Source organism: Panthera tigris, chromosome X (assembly GCF_018350195.1).
Source record: "Panthera tigris isolate Pti1 chromosome X, P.tigris_Pti1_mat1.1, whole genome shotgun sequence".
Taxonomy (NCBI): Eukaryota; Metazoa; Chordata; class Mammalia; order Carnivora; family Felidae; genus Panthera; species Panthera tigris.
The window spans coordinates 70,703,507-70,724,269 of NC_056677.1; the positions used below are offsets into that span (position 1 = coordinate 70,703,507).

Below are 20,763 nucleotides of genomic sequence, written 5' to 3' on the forward strand. Positions count from 1 at the left end.
TTATTAACCAATCCCTCAGAGATACAAGCAGTTATCAGGGAATACTATGAAAAATTATATGCCAACAAACTGGACAACCTGGAAGAAATGGACAAATTCCTAAACACCCACACGCTTCCAAAACTCAATCAGGAGGAAATAGAAAGCTTGAACAGACCCATAACCAGCGAAGAAATTGAATAAGTCATCAAAAACCTCCCAACAAATAAGAGGCCAGGATCAGATGGCTTCCCAGGGGAGTTCTACCAGACATTTAAAGCAGAGATAATACCTATCCTTCTCAAGCTATTCCAAAAAATAGGGAAGGAAAACTTCCAGACTCATTCTATGAAGCCAGTATTACTTTGATTCCTAAACCAGACAGAGACCCAGGAAAAAAAGAGAACTACAGGCCAATATCCCTGATGAATATGGATGCAAAAATTCTCAATAAGATACTAGCAAATCGAATTCAACAGCATATAAAAAGAATTATCCACCATGATCAAGTGGGAATCATTCCTGGGCTGCAGGGCTGGTTCAACATTCACAAATCAATCAACGTGATACATCACATTAATGAGAGAAAAGATAAGAACCATATGATCCTGTCAATCGATGCAGAAAAGGCCTTTGACAAAATTCAGCCACCTTTCTTAATAAAAACCCTTGAGAAAGTTGGGATAGAAGGAACATACTTAAACATCATAAAAGCCACTTATGAAAAGCCCACAGCTAACATCATCCTCAATGGGGAAAAACTGAGAGCTTTCTCCCTGAGATCAGGAACATGACAGGGATGTCCACTCTCACCACTGTTTTTTAACATAGTGTTGGAAGTTCTAGCATCAGCAATCAGACAACAAAAGGAAATCAAAGGCATCAAAATTGGCAAAGATGATGTCAAGCTTTCACTTTTTGCAGATGACACGATATACATGGAAAATCCAATAGACTCCACCAAAAGTCTGCTAGAACTGATACCTGAATTTAGCAAAGTTGTGGGATACAAAATCAATGCACAGAAATCAGTTGAATTCTTATACACTAATAATGAAGCAACAGAAAGACAAATAAAGAAACTGATCCCATTCACAATTGCACCAAGAAGCATAAAATACCTAGGAATCAATCTCACCAAAGATGTAAAAGATCTGTATGGTAAAAACTATAGAAAGCTTATGAAGGAAACTGAAGAAGATATAAAGAAATGGAAAAACATTCCATGCTCATGGATTGGAAGAATAAATATTGTCAAAATGTCAATACTACCCAAAGCTATCTACACATTCAATGCAATCCCAATCAAAATTGCACCAGCATTCTTCTCGAAACTAGAACAAGCAATTTTAAAATTCATATGGAACCACAAAAGGCCCCGAATAGCCAAAGTAATTTTGAAGAAGAAGACCAAAGCAGGAGGCATCACAATCCCAGACTTTAGCCTCTACTACAAAGTTGTAATCATCAAGACAGCATGGTATTGGCACAACAAAAGACACATAGACCAATGCAATAGAATAGAAACCCCAGAACTAGACCCACAAACGTATGGCCAACTAATCTTTGACAGAGCAGGAAAGAACATCCAATGGAAAAAAGACAGTCTCTTTAACAAATGGTGCTGGGAGAACTGGACAGCAACATGCAGAAGGTTGAAACTAGACCACTTTCTCACACCATTCACAAAAATAAACTCAAAATGGATAAAGGACCTGAATGTGAGACAGGAAACCATCAAAACCCTAGAGGAGAAAGCAGGAAAAAACCTCTCTTACCTCAGCCGTAGCAATCTCTTACTTGACACATCCCCAAAGGCAAGGGAATTAATAGCAAAAGTGAATTACTGGGACCTTATGAAGATAAAAAGCTTCTGCACAGCAAAGGAAACAACCAACAAAACTAAAAGGCAACCAACGGAATGGGAAAAGATATTTGCAAATGACACATCGGACAAAGGGCTAGTATCCAAAATCTATAAAGAGCTCCCCAAACTCCACACCTGAAAAACAAATAACCCAGTGAGGAAATGTGGAGAAAACATGAGCAGACACTTCTCTAAAGAAGACATCCAGATGGCCAACAGGCACATGAAAAGATGCTCAACATCGCTCCTCATCAGGGAAAAACAAATCAAAACCACACTCAGATATCACCTAATGCCAGTCAGAGTGGCCAAAATGAACACATCAGGAGACTATAGATGCTGGAGAGGATGTGGAAAAACGGGAACCCTCTTGCACTGTTGGTGGGAGTGCAAATTGGTGCAGCCACTCTGGAAAACAGTGTGGAGGTTCCTCAAAAAATTAAAAATATACCTACCCTATGACCCAGCAGTAGCAGTGCTAGGAATTTACCCAAGGGATACAAGAGTGCTGATGCATAGGGCACTTGTACCCCAATGTTTATAGCATCACTCTCAACAATAGCCAAATTATGGCTAAATGTCCATCAACTGATGAATGGATAAAGAAATTGTGGTTTATATACACAATGGAGTACTACGTGGCAATGAGAAAGAATGAAATATGGCCCTTTGTAGCAACGTGGATGGAACTGGAGAGTGTTATGCTAAGTGAAATAAGTCTTACAGAGAAAGACTGATACCATATGTTTTCACTCATATGTGGATCTTGAGAAACTTAACAGAAACCCATGGGGGAGGGGAAGGAAAAAAAAAAGATTAGAGTGGAAGAGAGCCAAAGCATAAGAGACTCTTAAAAACTGAGAACAAACTGAGGGTTGATAGGGGATGGGAGGGAGGGGAGGGTGGGTGATGGGTATTGAGGGGGGCACCTTTTGGGATGAGCACTGGGTGTTGTATGGAAATCAATTTCACTTAAATTTAAAATAAATAAATTAAATAAATAAATAAATAAATAAATAAATAAATAAAAGAATATGGCTAAAGAGTACATCTGTTTGCAAGAATGGATTCTAGAGATAACCTAGCATTGTCTAAGTGAGGCCAATTTCTAGGTTTGTTCTTAAACCTTTTTTGGTCATCCAAATATTGGACCTGATGTCATTTTTGTGAAACTAAAATAAAATAATTTTAGTGGCATACAGTCTGTATTATAAAGAGACAGTGGTATAGAGAACACATATGCTCTGCAGAATCTGAATCTTGGAGGCATTCTTGATATTATCTCTGGTGGTCGGATGTCTATTGAAAGTGAATTCAAGACCTATTTCTTTGAAAAACTCTTTTGGAGGATTTTTGCATGTAAGTTCATGAGAAACATTGGTCTATAGTTTTCTTGTGTTCCCTTTGGTTTTGCTATCAGGATAATACTAGCTGCATAAAATGAACTGAGACATGTTTCATCATTGTCTATTTTCTAGAAGAGACTATATAGACTCTGTATTAATTCTTTAAACATTTAGTAGAATCATTCAGTAAAAATATGTGGGCCTGTAGATTTGTTTTCTGGGGAGTTTAAAAAATTCTAAATTCAAATCCATAATAGTTATAGGTCTATTCAAATGATCTATCTCATATTGGGTGTGTTGTGGTAACTTGTATTTTCCAATGAAGTAGTCTATTTCGTCTAAATTGTCAAATTTATAGTGTATAGTTGTTCATAGTATTCCCTTATTATCTTGATGTCTGCAGGGTCTGTATTACTATCCCCTACTTAATTCTTGATACTAGTAACTTGTGTCTTCTCCTTTTTTTCTTTGTCAGTCTTGCTAGAGGTTTATCAATTTTATCATTTTTTTCATAAAACTAGACTTTAGTTTTATTGATCTTCTTTATTGTTTTCCTGTTTATATTTCCACTAATTTTTGCCCCTGTCTATATATTTCCTTCTTTTGCTTGTTTTTGATTTGTTTTTCTCTTCTTTGTCTAGTTTCTTGATATAGAAAGTTAGATTATTGATTTGAGACTTTTTGTGTTCTCTAATGTAAGCATTTAGTGCTATAAACAGCCTCTCAGCATGGCTCTAGCTGTGTCCCACAAATTATGATATATATTTTCATTTTCTGTCAGCTTTATGTACTTTTAGCTACCTTTAGACTTCTGCATTGACTTGTGGATTATTTTGAAGTATATTATTTAGTTTCAGAGTGCTGAGAGATTTTCCTGTTGTCTTTCTGGTATTGATTTTTAGTTTGATTCCACTGTGCCCAGAAAATATATTCCACATGAAATTAATTGTTTTGAAATGGTTAAGTTTTGTTTTATGGTCAAGGATATTGTATATCTTGGTGTATATTCCATGGGTACATGAAAGGGTTAGATACTTTGATTGACGGGGTTGTTGAGTTCTTACTTATTTTTGCTCATTTTCTGCCAAGTAGTTCTTACCAGTTGCTGAGAGAGGCATATAGAAATCTTCAGTTATAACTGTGAGCTTGTCTTTTTTCTTTCAGTTCTATCAGTTTTTGAAGTACTATACATTTTGCAGCTCTGTTGTTTGGTGCATAAACATTTAGGATTTACTATGTATTCTTGGTGAATTGACCCTTTTATCATTATGTAATGGTCCCTCTCTGTTTCTGGTAATTTTCTTTGCTCTGAAGTCATTTTTATTTAATATCAACATAACACTCTTGTTTTCTTTTGATTAATGTTTGCATGGTATATTTTTTTCCCCAACTTTTTACTTTCATTATATATTTTTAAATTTTCATTATATTTGAAGTTAATTTCTTGTAGAAAACACGTAGTTGGGTAAAGGTTTTTTTCACACTCTGCAAATCTCTGTCTTTTGATTGGTGTATTTAGACCACGTTGCAATTATTTAAACGTTAGGGCTAGATTTCCTATTTTTATTTTTTGTTTTCTGTTTGTTCTGCTTTTTTGTTTCCCTGTTTTCTTTGTCTTGCTTTCCTGTGGATTAGCTGAACATGTTTTATAACTTAATTTTTATTTATCTCTGATTCTTTTGATTATATCTTTTAGTATAGCATTTTTAGTGGTTGCTCTAAGAATTACATTATATATCCATAATTTATCCTAGTTATTGTTGTCAACAATTTGTCAGTTTCAGTGAATTATAGAAAAGTTTGCTTCCTTTATCTCTCTTTACTCTCCACATTTATAACATAATTGTCTTAAATATTTTCTCATCATGCATTGAGATCCACATCATACAGTGTTATAATTTTGCTTCAAACACCAATATAATTTAGAAAATGCAAAAGAAGGCAAACTTACTCTGTTTACTCATATTATTACTTAAGATGTTATTTCTTCCTTTTTGATGTTCCAAATTCCATCATCATTTTCTTTCTCTTCAGAGAACTTCCTTCAGCCAGTTTTTAGGGTAAGTCTGTTAGTGACAAATTTTTTTTCAGTTTTCTTCATCTCCTAATTTTGTGATTCCCTCTTAATTCTTAAAGGATATTTTCATTAGATACAGAATTTGTAGTTGACAGTTCTTTTCTTTCAGCACTTCAAAAATGGTGTGCTATTTCCCTCTGGCCATTCGGATTTCTGATGAAAAATATGCTGTCATTTGAGTTGTTATTACCAATAGTTAAGGTTTCTCTTGCTGCTTTAAAGATTTAAAATTTATCTTTAGTTCTAAGAAGTTTCTTTGGATTTCTTTGGATTTATCCGATTTGGAATTTGCCCAACTTCTTGAACTTATACTTACGATTTTTGCTAATTTGGGGAAGTTTACAGCCCTTATTTCTTTGAATACCTTTTCAACTCCCCCCTCTTTTTTCTTTCCTTCGAGGACTCTTATGACATGTATATAAGATATGTCTTATACTCCCACAGGTCTCTGAGCCTCTGTTCAATTATTTTCCAATCTATTTTTTCTCTGATGTTGTGATTAAGCACGTTTTTCTTTTTCTATCTGATTCTTTGCTCTGTTGTTTCCATTTTGCTTTTTAGTCCATACGTTAAGGTTTTGGGGTTTTTTTTAGTTATTGAGTTTTATAATTCTAAAATTACTGTTTAGTTATTCTTTATACCTTCTATTTATTTTCTGAGATTTTCTGTTTTGTTGCTGAGACTTTATTTTTGTTTTAAGTCTCTTTGTAAATTTTTATTAAAGTATGTTTATAATGACTGCTTTAAAATCCTTGTCAGACAAGTCTAACATTTCTGTTATCTTGTCAAATTTATTTCAAGTTTATTGTCAAATTGGTTTCCATACAACACTCAGTGCTCATCCCAACAAGTGCCCTCCTCAATGCCCATCACCTACTTTCCCCTCTCCCTACCTCCATCAACCCCCAGCTTGTTCTCAGTACTTAAGAGTCTTTTATGGTTTGCCTCCCTCCCTCTCTGTAAGTTTTTTTTCCCCTTCACCTCCCCCATGGTGTTCTGTTAAACTTCTCAAGATCCACATAGTAGGCTTCCTTTAAACTGAAACAACAGAGGACATGGGAGAACTGCCTGTTACTATCAGCTGTGGGTGGATGTCCAGGTTCCCCACTCAGCCTCTGTTGACACTTATCAGGGGAGGAACTCCTTGTTCCTCCTAGGCCAGGGTAGAAATTGTGGTTCTCTACTAAGCCCCCACTGATTTCACTCTGGTTTGGATGTAGAGAAGTGCCTCATAACTGTTCCCCAGTTGGCCGCCACTGACATTGTAAGGTGAGTGGCTTCATTTCTGTTGGGCAGTGATGAAAGTCCTGACTCTTCATTGAGAAATCTCTGACATCACCCTAGCAGGGAGGCAAGCAGTATTAATACTGGATAAAGTGAAAGCCTAGGCTCCTTTCATACTCTCAACTGAACCACAGTGCTGAGGGTCTCATTTAGTTCCCAGCGGGGATGAAGGTCCCATCTCTCCACCTTGCCTTCTCTAACACCAACCTGGTAAGCGGTGTTGATGGACCTTTTTAGAGCCTAGTAAGGGAGAAAGTCTGCGTTCCCTTCTTGACATTTGATAGTTTGGGTGGCAGTAAATTTAAAGATTATTTTCTGTGGTGTTTGACTGGAATAACTGGATATTATCTAAAAGTTCTCTGCCTTGCTAGGCTGCTCTTTTCATGGTCCTTTGGCTAGATAAAGCAGGCTTTTCTAAAGACTTTTGTTGTCTGTTTCCAGTGCTGTTTCTCCAACACCAGTCAGTGATACATGAAGCAAGAAAGAAAAAAAAACAGGAACTCACTTCTGTGTTATTTTTTCGGTACAAATCTTCCTAACCAGACTTCCTTCTTTCCACTTTTCCAAGTCTTTTTTTTATACATAGTAATGTCCAGGGGTTTTAGTTATACTTAGCAGAAGGAATAAAGAAAATTATTTTTACTCTAGCTTACCAAAAATGGAAGTTGTTTGTTTTTTAAACCATTTTTTAAAAAATAAGTGAGTTTAATCTAGTGAAAGGGATTTTCTCCATCTTCTTTAAAAATTGAGATGTTTCTATACTTCAAGGTTAAACTAAATTAATATTATATTCTTCTCACTTCAGGAAAAATCCATGCATTTGGAAGCAACTTAGGGATATGCATTTTATTATTTGAAGTTTGAATGCCTCATCTTTTCTAATCTTTAAATAAAGTATAAAAGCAAATTTAAAAATTTGCTGATAGATTTCTGTCTTGTGAGAAAGATTAAACTTCATGGAAAAAATAATAGAACTTGTTCTAATCACATAGCTATGATCTCTTCAGGAATGCTGATTGGATTACTTGTGCATGTTATTGACAAAATGCCTTCTATCACTATTCTAATATTGCTATATAAAAAATAAAACTTTAAATAAGTTTTTTTATGGGAATAGAAAAATAAGACTACTATTACTTATATTGCCTATTTGTAAATGCTAGTAAATACAAACCATCAATCGTTTTCTTCCTCCAGATGAGGGGTATGTCTGATAAATCACTCCGGCTAGTGCTGTCCACCTTCAGCAACATACGGGAAGAGCTTGGACATCTTCAAAATGACTTGACAGTAACACTTATTTTAATTTTTCTTTCCAAAGACTTACTAGTTCTTACCCTTCTAATGTAGAAATTAAGTCATTTAATCTACCTTGCAAAATTCAATACAATGCAACAATATTATGCTCATCCAGACATATATTCTTGAAACAGTTACTTGGGGTTGAGAGAGGAAATAAAAGATCCCCAATGTCAAAATGAAAAAAGTTGGGTATACACTTATTATTTAGTTTGACACAAAGGTAATTTGATACCTAGAGCCAGGAAGTAGCTTCCAAAATTAGAATAGTCTAACCCATTGAATGGGAATTTCCCCTTTTTTTTCTGTAATAATAAAGCATACTTTGAATTTCTTAGAATACTTGAAAACTCCTTTCTCCAAGAACTTAACCTTTTTAGTTGGTGGTTTTGGTGCCATTATCTAAATATATTTAGAATGCCTTGAGCCTTTTTAGTTGGCATTCTTGGTGGCATTATCTAAATATATTTAGAATATCTTGCATACAGTGAAGCCTGGAGTGGGTTATTTCATTTCTGGGTTCTGATGAACACATTTAGATTATAATTTGAAAATTAACCATCTGCTGGGATTAACAAAAAGTCTTTGTAGATTGGGGCAAAACATTAAAATAATTTGAAGGTTCTGCTTCATTGAACTTAGAATTGGTTCATCGAATGTCTCTTAGAATGCAAGTTTTTAAAGTTTCATCCATTTGTATCCTATATTTTGCTTGATTTTTTAGAATTTTGTTTTATTAGACAGCTGCAGATGAACCAAGTGCTTATTTAAGGCTTCAAGTATAAACAAATCTTTGTATTATGTGATTGTTGACAATTTCTGAATTATAACAAATAATTTTGCTTCTAGGCACTGGAAAATGACAAGATAAGACTTGAGAAAGACTTGGCATTCAAAGAAACTCAAATAAAAGAGTATGAAGAACTCTTGGCATCAGTGAGAGCAAATAATCGCCAGCAGCAGGTAAGTTGATATTTTCATTGATGATAAAGTAGATTGATAGATTTTCATATGCACAATTATTGACACATTGTAGTTATGACATATAATACAGACAGAATTAAAATATGATGGAACAATTTATTCATATGAGACTTGAGTGGCTTTGGTTATTTACAATGACTGAAAGACTTCTCATAAGAACAGATAACCTTGTATGATATAGATATAAAGTATATACAATCCACAATTATCTGTGCTGTTGGGTGACAAAAATTGTATAAATATTGAAGAGCTAAGTACACTCATTCATTTAATCTACTAATATTTTGATTAAAAAGGTTCTGTAGTCTCAACACATGTTTGTGCAGTGAATAAATGAATAAACTCTGGAAGTATTATCCAGATGTCTGAGCAGAGATGATTCTAAGAAATTGTTATGAGTCCCTAAGGCTCATCCCTTCCTAATCTTCACTCCTATGACAGTCTCATATTTTTTCTCAGTTTCCACATAAATAATCAGGTATATCATCATTTTGGTGCCTATTAGAAGGCAGAATATTGTCAAAGAGTAGCAAGAGTCAGATTGCTAAATTGGAACACTGAAAATTTGTTCAGTCTTAATTCCTTCTCATTCAAGATAAGCATATCACACTAGGGGCAAGAATCTATTTTACAGCTGATCTAATTTACCATGTAAAGGTAAATATATAATGGAAAAATATTGCTTTATTTATTGAATTAATCAACTAAGAGATTACTCTCCTCCAAAAAAGTAGAATCCTTTTGTCTTATTTACTTGTGTCTTTTTTATAGCAAGGACTTCAAGATTCAACCTCAAAATGCCAAGCATTGGAAGAAAACAATCTCTCTCTTCGACATACATTATCAGACATGGAATATAAACTAAAAGAACTGGACTACTGTAAGCGTAATTTAGAGCAAGAGAATAAAAATCTCAGAATACAGGTATTAAAATTTTGTTTTAAATACACATTATTGCCTTAGTTATACCATTGTAATCCTAGAATTTCCAACAGTAAATATATGCATATCTTACATGTGTATATATCCCATTCCTCTTGAGAAGATATATGGACTGCTTTCTGATGATTTCATATGTGGTTATGTCTCATCTCACTGCCATTTGAACTATATAATGCAATTCCACTCTTGTCATTTCAATGCTTTGTTTAATCGTGTGGTTTTCATCTTATAATAAGTCTTATAATATAATATGTATTTCCTTCATAACAATCCAACTACGGAAAGTTATTTTGCCTTCTGTAGGTTTCTGAGACTTGCATAGGCCCGATGCTGCAGGTGAAAATGGATGAGATTGGCAATCATTATATGGAGATGGTAAAAAACTTACGAATGGAGAAAGATAGAGAGATCTGCAAGTTAAGGGTATGTTGATCCTCCAGTGCATAAATACACAGGTCAGCACAAAGTTTCTAATAAGATTATGATGGTTTCAAGTTTACAGCTACAAAAAAAAACAACTAAAGGTAGAGTCAGGAATATGGCATAGAACCTTTTTTAAATACATATTACTGTGTATAGATATTGCTAAATTGTTTTCTAATTTAATCTTCTTAAATTTAATCACCTTAATTTAATCATGTTAACCTTCTCTAGAAAAGCAAAATAAAACATTAAGTTCAGTGTTTTGGTTTTTTTATTTTTATTCATTTACTTTTAGTGGTTGGGAGGAACCCGTTATGATTTTGCTTACAGCATGCTTGTGCAGTCAAAAGCAACATTTGAGATTATCCAGCAAAACCACAGTTTGATTTTTAAAAATCCTCACTAGACTTTGAAGGATGATACATAGCAAGAACTTTGTCAAGCACAAGGATAAAAACAGTGTTGAATTATGTACCTTTAATTGGCTTCAAAATTAGGATTATATTTGTGAGAATAAGTATATGTTACCTTATCTTGCAATTCTACATCAAATTGACTAATTCTTAATTTAATGATTCATAAAATAGTTAAATATACTTAAATATTTAATGGAAAAACTGACCATAGGTTTTCTCTCCAAATACCACCGTAGAATTTTTTCCACAAACCAAAATGAAACAAAATGTAGTTTGTTCAAAAGCCTACCAATTTTTCTAGAAGATTACCTTCACTTGTTTCTTTTTCATCCTAACATAACTAATAACACTTCAACTTAACATCCGTCTATGTGCACATAATGTAGTGCAGAAGAAAATGGGTGGGGTTTGGAGTCAGAATACCTGTTTTGGAATTGCAGCTATGTTGCTTACTAGCTGTGGGACTTTATGTCATATAACGTCTCTGGTAATCTCATTTAACTATTTTGTGAATAGGATTTTATTTTCATTTTCTTAATGTTTATCGATTTTTGAGAGAGAGAGAGAGAGAGAGAGAGAGCATAAGTGGGGGAGGCACAGAGAGAGAGGGAGACACAGAATCCAAAGCAGGCTCCAGGCTCTGAGCAGATAAATCATGCCAGAGGAATACTTTGTGAACTATAAATCACAATACAATATTGGTTATTATTAGTGAGTTTTCTTTAATTAATATCTGAAGGAATCTAAAGTACCTATTTCTTAGCTTTATTTTAATCTTTGTGGCCTAGGACTGCTACTTAAGTAATGCTTAGCCCTATATAGGAAAGACACCTTTAAAAAATGAGAAACTCTTGTTGGCATTTTAATTCACATTTTTTATTCATCAAACTCTACAAATGTTTACAACTATTGGCACTTTGCTCTTCATTTCATAACTTCCTGTATGACTTTATGCCACTTAACCTCTTGGAACTCAATTAGCTATTTTGTAAATCATATGTATAATAATTCTTATTTCTTTTAAATCACTAGACTCAATTAAATCAGTACCAAAAAGATGTTTCAAGAAGAGAAGGAACTTGCAGTGACTTCCAATTCAAGCTTCATGAACTGACAAGCTTGCTGGAAGAGAAGGACTCCCTTATAAAACGTCAGTCAGAGGTAAGAAGGGAAGTGATAGAGGTGGAGAGGAACTCAGTTAGGTATGATAAATACTTCCCATGAATTAGACAAGGGCACGTTTCCAAGACTCACTTTATTCACTAAGTAGAATGTAACTACGAAGAAGAGCAACATTCGTATTTGAAGAGATATAATTCAAATGAAAGCAAGAATTAAAGCAAAAAGAGTGCTATTGTGCATTTAATATTTCTACTTTTATATCTCATTAGCAGTGAAACTTCCAGGAAGACTGTGAGCTCTTTACTAGAATATTAGCTGCTTCAGCAAAGGGCTGTGTTATATTCCTCTCTGTATCTGTAGCATGTGGTCCAGGATCTGTTATAAAATAGTTTATATTGAAGGAAGGAACTACCAAAAACGGTGGCTGATGTTATATTGTTGTTATTGAACTAATGGTGTTTGTAATAATGATCAGTGATAGATTTTCAGTTAGGAAATAATACCTGCTTCCTTATTGAAGTTTTAGTGCTTTTCTGCTATGACTATACTTTTCAAACTTTTTAGGACAAAAACTTTCGCATCTTTGAGAACCATGTCCATTCAATATCATGTAATCCCTCAAATAAAGAGATCCTACACCAGTTAGTGAATTCCTGCACAGACATATAACACAACTTATTTGGCACCACAAAGCAATAATATAAGGTATTTAACAGATGGGATTAAAACACTCTTATGTCCAAGCTAAAGGGGGAGGAAAAAAAGTAATTATTCTTACTAACCTTATTAAATGATCAAACATGCTTCTTACCTCATGTTTCTACTTTTTTCAAATAATTATATTTTCTTTTATTTGTAAGGAACTCTCAAAATTGAGACAAGAAATGCATTCATCTCATAACCAACCCTCCAGTGGTGGAAAGACTACTATTATCAAAAAAAAGTAATGTATTTTTAAATGAAATTTGAATGCAACTTTGGTTATTATATAATCCAAGTTATAGCATGTTTAATTTATATATATATATATATATATATATATATATATATACACAATCCAAGTTATAGCATATATATACGTATATATATATATGTATATATATATGTATGTGTGTGTGTATATATATATATGTATATATATATATATATATATGTATATATATATATACATGCACACCCCTAGACAGAGTTTCTTTTCTGCAGGGCAGTAAATCTACTGAAGAACAGATATTTGCACAAGGGCATAGCAATTATAGTAAATAAAATTCGGTAGCACCTTTCCTGTATTTATAATATATCAAATACAATGTAAGTGAAAAACAAAATTTGTTGTTTAAACAACCATATTAGTCAATATTCTTTTAGTTGCACATGCCAAAAATTCAACTTAACATGGAAATTAGTTAATTCACTTAATTGGAATTGCTTGGTGTCCAGATGGATTTGTATGCTCAAAACATGTCTTCAGAAATATGTCTTTCTTTATCTCTTGGCTCTGCCTTTTCCTATGTAGACATCATTCTTAGGCATCTCCTCTCATAATAGCAATTTGACCACAGCTTACATCCCAGAAATTTAGCAAAATCAAATAGAAAGTGACACTTTAAGAACAGTTTCAGCAAAAGTCTATTTTGGATATTTCATATAAATGGAATAATATAAAATGTGGTCTTTTGTGACTGGATTCTTTCACCTTGCATAATGTTTTCAAGATTCATCCATGTTTTAGCATGTGTCAATACTTCGTTGCTTGTTGTTACTAAATAATATTACATTATATGGATATACAACATTTATCCATTCATAAATTGATGGACATTTGGGTTGTTTTCAATTTTTGACTATTAAGAATAATGCTATTGTGAATATCTGTGTGCAGATTTGTGTGGACACATGTGTTCATTTCTTTTGAGTATATACCTAGGAGTGGCATTGCTGGGGCACATGGTAACTCTACATTTAACTTTTTGAGGAATGGCTAAACTGTTTTCCAAAGCAGCTGTACAATTTTACATTCCCACCAGCAGTGTATTGAGTGTTCCAATTTCTCTCCATCCTCCTCAGAACTTGTTACTGTTTGTCTCTTGGATTATAGCCATGCTAAGGATGGGAGGTGGCATCTTATTGTGGTTTTCACTTGTATTTCTCTAATAATTAATGTTTAGTATTTTTTCATGTGCTTATTGGCCATTTGTATATCTTCTTTGGAGAAATGACTATACAAATTCTTTCTCCATTTTTAAACTGGACTACTTGCTTTTTTTACTGTTAGATTGCAAGAAATATTATATATTCTGGATACAATTCCCTTATCAGAGATATGACTTCTAAATATTTTCTTCCATTCTATGGGTTATCTTTTTACTGTATTGATAGTATCATTTGAAACACAAGTTTTTAATTTTGAGGAAGTCCAATTCATCTATTTTTTTCTTTTCTTACTTGTACTTTGGGTATTATATTAAGAAACCATTGCCTAACCCAAAGTCATGAAGGTTTATACCCAAGCTTTCTTCTAAGAGTTTTATACTTTTACCTATTACATTTAGATCTATGAACTATTTTGAGTTAATTTTTTATATGGTGTTAAGTAGGGTTCCAAGTTCATTCTTGTGCATGGGGCTTTACAGTTGTTCCAATATCTTTTGTGGAATATACTATTTTTCCTCCCCCACCCCAATAAATTAACTTGGCATCTTTGTCAGTAATCACAAGATCATAAATGTAAGGCTAAATTTATAAACTCTCAGTTTTACTCCATTGATCTACTTGTATTTATATAAGTACTGATCTATTTGTCTGTTTATGCAAGTACCACACTGCTTTGATTACTATAGCTTTTTAGTTTGAAACCAGGGGTATGAGTTTTTAAACTTCTTTTCAAGACTGATTTGGCTATTTTTGGTCCTTTGCTTTTCCATATGTGTTTTAGGATAAACTTGTTAAGAGATTAATTAAATATGTAGAAAACTTTGGGTATTATTGCCATGCTAACAGTATTAAGTCTTTTTATCCATGAGCATGGAGTCCTTTTCCATTTAGATCCTCTTTAATTTCTTAAAATAGTATTTGAGAATTTCACTGCATAAGTCTTACCCTTCTTTTTTGTTAAATTTATTTCTAAGTATACTATATTTTTTATGTTACTGCTAAGTATACTATATTTTTTATGTTACTGTAAATAGAATTGTTTTCTTTTTCTTTTTTTATGTTTTAAGTTTTTTATTTAAATTCTAGTTAGTTAACATATAGTGTAATATTAGTTTCAGCAGTAGAATTTAGTGATGAATCACTTACATATAACACCCAGTGCTTTTATTTGAGTATAGTTGACACACAATGTTACATTAATTTCAGGTGTATAATGTAGTAATTCAACTTCTCTATATGTTATGCTACATTTATCACAAGTGTAGCTACCATTAGTCACCATGCAACACTATTAGAGTATAATTGACTATATTCCCTATGCTGTGCCTTTTATTCCTGTACTTACTTTTTCCATAATTAGAAGGCTGTATCTCCCAATCCCCTTTACCATTTTGTCCATACTGTCACAATACTTCCTTCTGTCAACCGTCAGTTTGTTCTCTATTTACAGGCCTGATTCTGCATCATGTTTGTGTACTTGTTTTTTTAGGCTTCATATGAATGAAATGATATAGTATTTTTCTTTCTTGGTCTGACTTATTTCACTTTGCATAATGCCCTCTAGTTCTATCCATGTTGTTACAAAAGGCAAGATCTGATCTTTTTATGGCTGAATAGTATTCCATTTTATATATCTATATCTATAGGTATAGATATAGATAGATATAGATAGATACATATACAGATATATAGATATAGATATAGATATAGATATAGATATAGATATAGATATAGATATAGATATATAGATATATATCTTCCTTATCCATTTCATATATCATTTCAAACTAGTATTTTTGTTTTCTTGGTTAAGTACTCAAGAGTAGAAATATTAGACCATATGGTATTTCTATTTTTAATTTTTTAAGGAAAGTTCATGCTGATTTCCAGAGTGGCTGTACCAATTTTCATTCCCATGAATAGTACACTAAGTTTCCTTTTTCTCCACATCCTCACCAACACTTGCTATAGCTTGACATTTTTTATTTTCACTATTCTGAAAGTTGTAAGGTGATATCTTATGGTAGCTTTGATTTGCATTTTCTGATGATTAATGATGTTGAGCATCTTTCCATGTGTCTATTGGATATCTATATGTCTATTTTGGAAAAATGTCTACTTAGGTTCTTCGACCTTGTTTTGAACATATTGTTGGTTTTTTTTTTTTTTTTTTTTTTTTTTGGTTTTGAGGTATAAACAGTCTTTATATATTTTGGATGTTAACCCCTTATCAGATATATCTTTGCAAATATCTTCTTCCATTCAGTAGATTGCCTTTTTGTTTTGTTGACGGTTCCTTTGCTGTGCAATCTAGAAAATGGCTGCCAAGGCCAATGTCAGAGAAGTTATTACTTGTGATTCCTTTAGGATTTTTATGGCTTCAGGTCTCACATTTAGGTCTTCAATCTATTTTGAGTTTATTTTTGTGTGTGGTATAAGAAAGTGGTCCAGCTTCATCCTTTGCATGTTGCTGCCCAGTTTTCCCAACATCATTTGTGGAAAAGACTATCTTTTCCCCGGTATGTTCTTGCCTGTTCTGTTAGACTAATAGACCATATAAGTTTGGGTTTCTTTCTGGACTTTCTATTTTGTTCCATTGACATATATGTCTAGTTTTTGTGCCAGTACCATAATGTTTTAATAAATTCAGATTTGCAGTATATCTTGAAATTTGGAATTGTGACACCTGCTACTTTGTTTTTCTTTCTTTTTTTCCTATTAGAGATGAATATAATATTCACATGTTTTTTTATTTTATTTTTTATTTTTTAAAATTTACATCCAAATTAGTTAGCATATAGTGAAACAATGATTTCAGGAGTAGATTCCTTAATGCCCCTTACCCATTTCTCAAGATTGCTTTGGCTATTCAGGGTCTGTTGTGGTTCCATAAATATTTTAGGATTGTTTGTTCTAGTTCTCTGAAAAATGTTGGTTTTTTTTAAAAGGATTTCATTATATCTGTAGATTGCTTGGGTAGTATAAACATTTTAACAATAGTAAGACTTCCAACCCATAAGCATGGTATATGTTTCCATTTATTTGTTGTCTTCAATTTCTTTCATCAGTGTTTTATAGTTTTCAGAGTATAGGTCTTTGACCTCTTGGTTAAGTTTATTTGTAGGAATTTTGTTCTTTTTGGTGCAATGTAAATGGGATTGTTTTTTTAATTTTCACTTTCTGCTGCTTGACTATTAGTTTATAGGAATTTAATAGATTTCTGTACTTTGGTTTTGTATCCTGTGACTTTACTGAATTCATTTATTACTTCCAATTGTTTTTATAGAGTCTGTAGGATTTTCTATGTATAGTATTATGTCATCTACAAATAATAAACGTTTTACTTCTTCCTTACCAATATGGATGCCTTGTATTTCCTTTTCTTACCTGATATCTGTGGGTAAGACTTTCAGTACTATATTGAACAAAAATGGTGAGAGTGGATATCTTTATCTTGTTTCTGATCTTAGAGAAAAAGCTCTGTTTTTCACCATTGAGTATGATGTTAGCTGTGGGTTTTTCATATGTGACCTTTATTATGTTAAGGTATTGTTCCTCTGAACCCTCTTTGTTGGGAGTTTTTATCATGAACAGAGTTGAATTTTGTCAAAAGCATCGGTTGAGATGATCATATGATTTTTATCTTTCCTTTGCTGATGTGGTGCATCACTTTGATTGATTTAGGAATATTGAACTATCCTTGCATCCCCTGAATAAATCCCACTGGATCGTGGTGAATGGTCCTTTTAATGTATTGTTGAGTGTAGTTATCTTTGTCTGGTTTTGGTATCAGGGTAATGCTGGTCTCATAGAACGTTTTTGGAAGCTTTTCTTCCTCTTTTATTTTAGGAATAGTTTGAAGAGAATAAGTATGAATTCTTCTTTAACTGGTAGAATTTACCAATCAATCCATTGGTCCTAAACTTGTATTTTTTGATAGTTTTTTTTTCAACTAATTCAATTTTGTTACTTGTAACCAGTCTGTTCAGATTTTCTACTTCTTCATCCAGTTTTGGAAGATTGTATGTTTCTAGGTATTTATCCTCTTCTTCTAGGTTGTACAATTTTTTGGTTATAATTTTTCATGATATTCTCTTATAATGCTTTCTATTTCTGTGGTGTCTGTTGTTACTTATTTCTTTTCTGATGTTTTTATTTAAGTCCTTTCTCTTTTTTTTGATGAGTCTGGCTAAGGATTTATTAATTCTGCTTATCTCTTCAAAGAGCCATCTCTTGGTTTTATGTATTTTTTCTTTTTCTTTCTTTTTTTTTTTTTTTAGTCTTTATGTCATTTATTTCTTCTCTAATCTTTATTATATCCTTGCCTCTGCTCACCTTGGGCTTTTTTTTGTTGTTGTTGTTGTTCTTCTTTTTCTAGTTCCTTTAGGTGTTAAGATTAGATTGTTTATTTGAATTTTTCTTATTTCTTGATTTAGGCCTGTCATCATTATATTATTTCCCTCTAAGAACTGCTTTCATTGCATCTGAAAGATTTTGGACCATTGTGTTTCCATTTTCATTTGTCTTCATGTTTTTTTTAATTTATTCTTTGACTTGTTGGTTGTTTAGTATCATTTTGGTTGGCCTCCATGTGTTTGTGCTTTTCCAGTTTTTTCCCCTTGTGATTGATTTCTAGGTTTATACTAATGTGGTTGGAAAAGATGCATGGTACTTCAATCTGCTTGAATTTATTGAGACTTGTTTAGTGGCCTAACATGTGATCTATTCTGGAGACCATTCCATGTGCACTTGAAAAGAATTTGCATATTTTCCTTTGTGAGGGAATGTTCTGAATATATCTGTTATATCCATCTGATCTAATGTGCCAAAGACACTGTTTTCTTATTGATTTTCTGTCTGAATGGTCTATTCCTTGATGTAAGTGGGGTGTTAAAGTTCTTTGCTATTACTATCAATTTCTGTCTTTATGTCTGCTAACATTTGCTTTTATGTAATTTAAGTTCTCTAATGCTGGTTGCATAGATATTTACAGTTGTCATATTCTTTGGTTGGATCAATCCTTTTATCATCATGCAATTTCCTTCTCTTTCTCTTGTTACAGTCTTTAAGTCTGTTTTGTCTGATATAAGTATTGCCACCCTAGCTTTTTTGTTTTTTATTTTTTGGCTTCCATTTGCAAGGCAAATGTTTTTCCATACCTTCACTTTCAGTCTTTATGTGTCTTTAGGTCAGAGGTGAGTCTCTTGTAGGCAGCATATAGATGTGTATTAATTTCTGTAGCCATTTTACCACCTATGGCTTTTGATTGGAGCATTTAAGTCATTTACATTTACAATAACTATTGATAGGTAACTATTGATAAAATAACTTATTGCCATTTTGTTGTTTGTTTTCTTTCTTTTTTTGTAGTTCTTGTCTTTTCTTCTCCTCGTGTTCTTTCTTTGTGATTGGTAAGTTTCTGTAATGGTGTGTTTGGCTTTCTTTCTCTTTATTTTGTTGTATATTTATTATAGGTTTTGTGTTTGTGGTTACCATGTGGTAGAATTGTTTTTCTTAATTTCATTTTCAGATCATTTATTGCAAGTACACAAGATTAAAATTGATTTTTGTGTATTGAATTCTATTCTTTAACTTTGTTTTTAAGTACTTCTTTTAAACTGTTAAAACCTATAGTCTGGGACTGTCATCCCACTACTAAGGCAATATTTTTTCTGTAGTTTCTTCCTGATGCCCACCATATTAGGAAGGTCTTCCCACTCTTGTTAGTGACACACAAACTATTCCCTTTACTGTGTGAGCTCCAGGGATTTCTAGGTTTCTCTTTCCTAGTTCTTTCCCCAGGTTCAGTAACTTTTTCACATGCCTCCACTAATCAGTACTCATCCAAAGACTTGTAGAAAACCCTCTACAGGTCTCTTGACCTCTATCTATATAGTTCTCTCCTGTCTGGTGTTCTACCCCACACTGGCTGCTTTGGCACACCTTTACTTGAAATTCAGTCACTTCAACTTTGTGAGACTGCAAGGATCTATTTGGCTTCCTTTTCCCTGTCCCGTGACCAAGAAACTCTCTAGGCAGTGAACTAGGCACTTGTATGGTTCATATCATTTGGTTCCCTTCTGTAGGATCATTGTCTTGTGCTGCCAGTGGTCCATCATTGCCAGAAGCAGAAGTACTTCCCTTTTACCCTTTTAAAATAATAGTAGTAAAGCTTTTTACAGTAAGAGGGGATTTTCTTTTTAGAGTTAAAAGGCATTCAGAGCCATGTTAGTTTAATAAGGGGTTTTGAACTAGGAGTGACTAAAAAGGAAGGAGAGTCATTTTTTTGTGCAGCTGGTAAATTAACTTTTTTTTGTATAGGTACAGGACACAATATCCAATCCTAGGACTCCTTTATGATGACTATGAATATATACCACCAGGTAGTGACACACAGACTATTGTGATTGAGAAAACAGAAGACAAATGGGCTTGTGTAAGTTCACTTGGGTATTTATAGTCATATTAGTTGTAGAAATTTATATATATCCTAAATATAACAAATAGCCTTCAAAAATTGTGGTAAAATACCAAAGCAAACTAAAGTATTCCAGTTTGATTTTCTCTTAAAGACTTTTCCATGTTTTCCTTACTGATAAATAATGTGAATTAAGAAACTTTGGGATGATTCATACATGGATAATATAATTGTTATTGAATTAATTCCATTCAAATTTTCAAAAAAAAACCCTCCTTTTTTCTAAAGCAGGTAGACAGTTATGAAGAATGACAGATGGAGAAGAGACATGTTTTAATAGCGTTTGTCTTGCAGTCTTGAATATGCTACTTATTCTTGTAGATAGAAATTTTTAATATTTTGAAAAGAGGTGTGTCTTTGTCAATAGATTGTAAGAACCCCCAGCTTTAAATCCC

At 33.0% G+C, this 20,763-nt stretch overlaps 1 protein-coding gene across 1 annotated transcript in view; it reads left to right on the plus strand.

Annotated features, from left to right (window-relative positions):
• The window catches only part of POF1B (POF1B actin binding protein), a 109,648-nt gene extending 89,298 nt beyond the window's left edge, over positions 1-20,350 (plus strand). The window contains exons 9-15 of the mRNA XM_007092876.2: positions 7,751-7,843; positions 8,702-8,815; positions 9,608-9,760; positions 10,082-10,201; positions 11,650-11,778; positions 12,600-12,682; positions 20,212-20,350. Coding sequence (XP_007092938.2) covers positions 7,751-7,843; positions 8,702-8,815; positions 9,608-9,760; positions 10,082-10,201; positions 11,650-11,778; positions 12,600-12,682; positions 20,212-20,350 — 831 coding nt within the window. The remainder of the gene's footprint in view (positions 1-7,750; positions 7,844-8,701; positions 8,816-9,607; positions 9,761-10,081; positions 10,202-11,649; positions 11,779-12,599; positions 12,683-20,211) is intronic.
• The last annotated feature ends 413 nt before the right edge of the window (positions 20,351-20,763 follow it).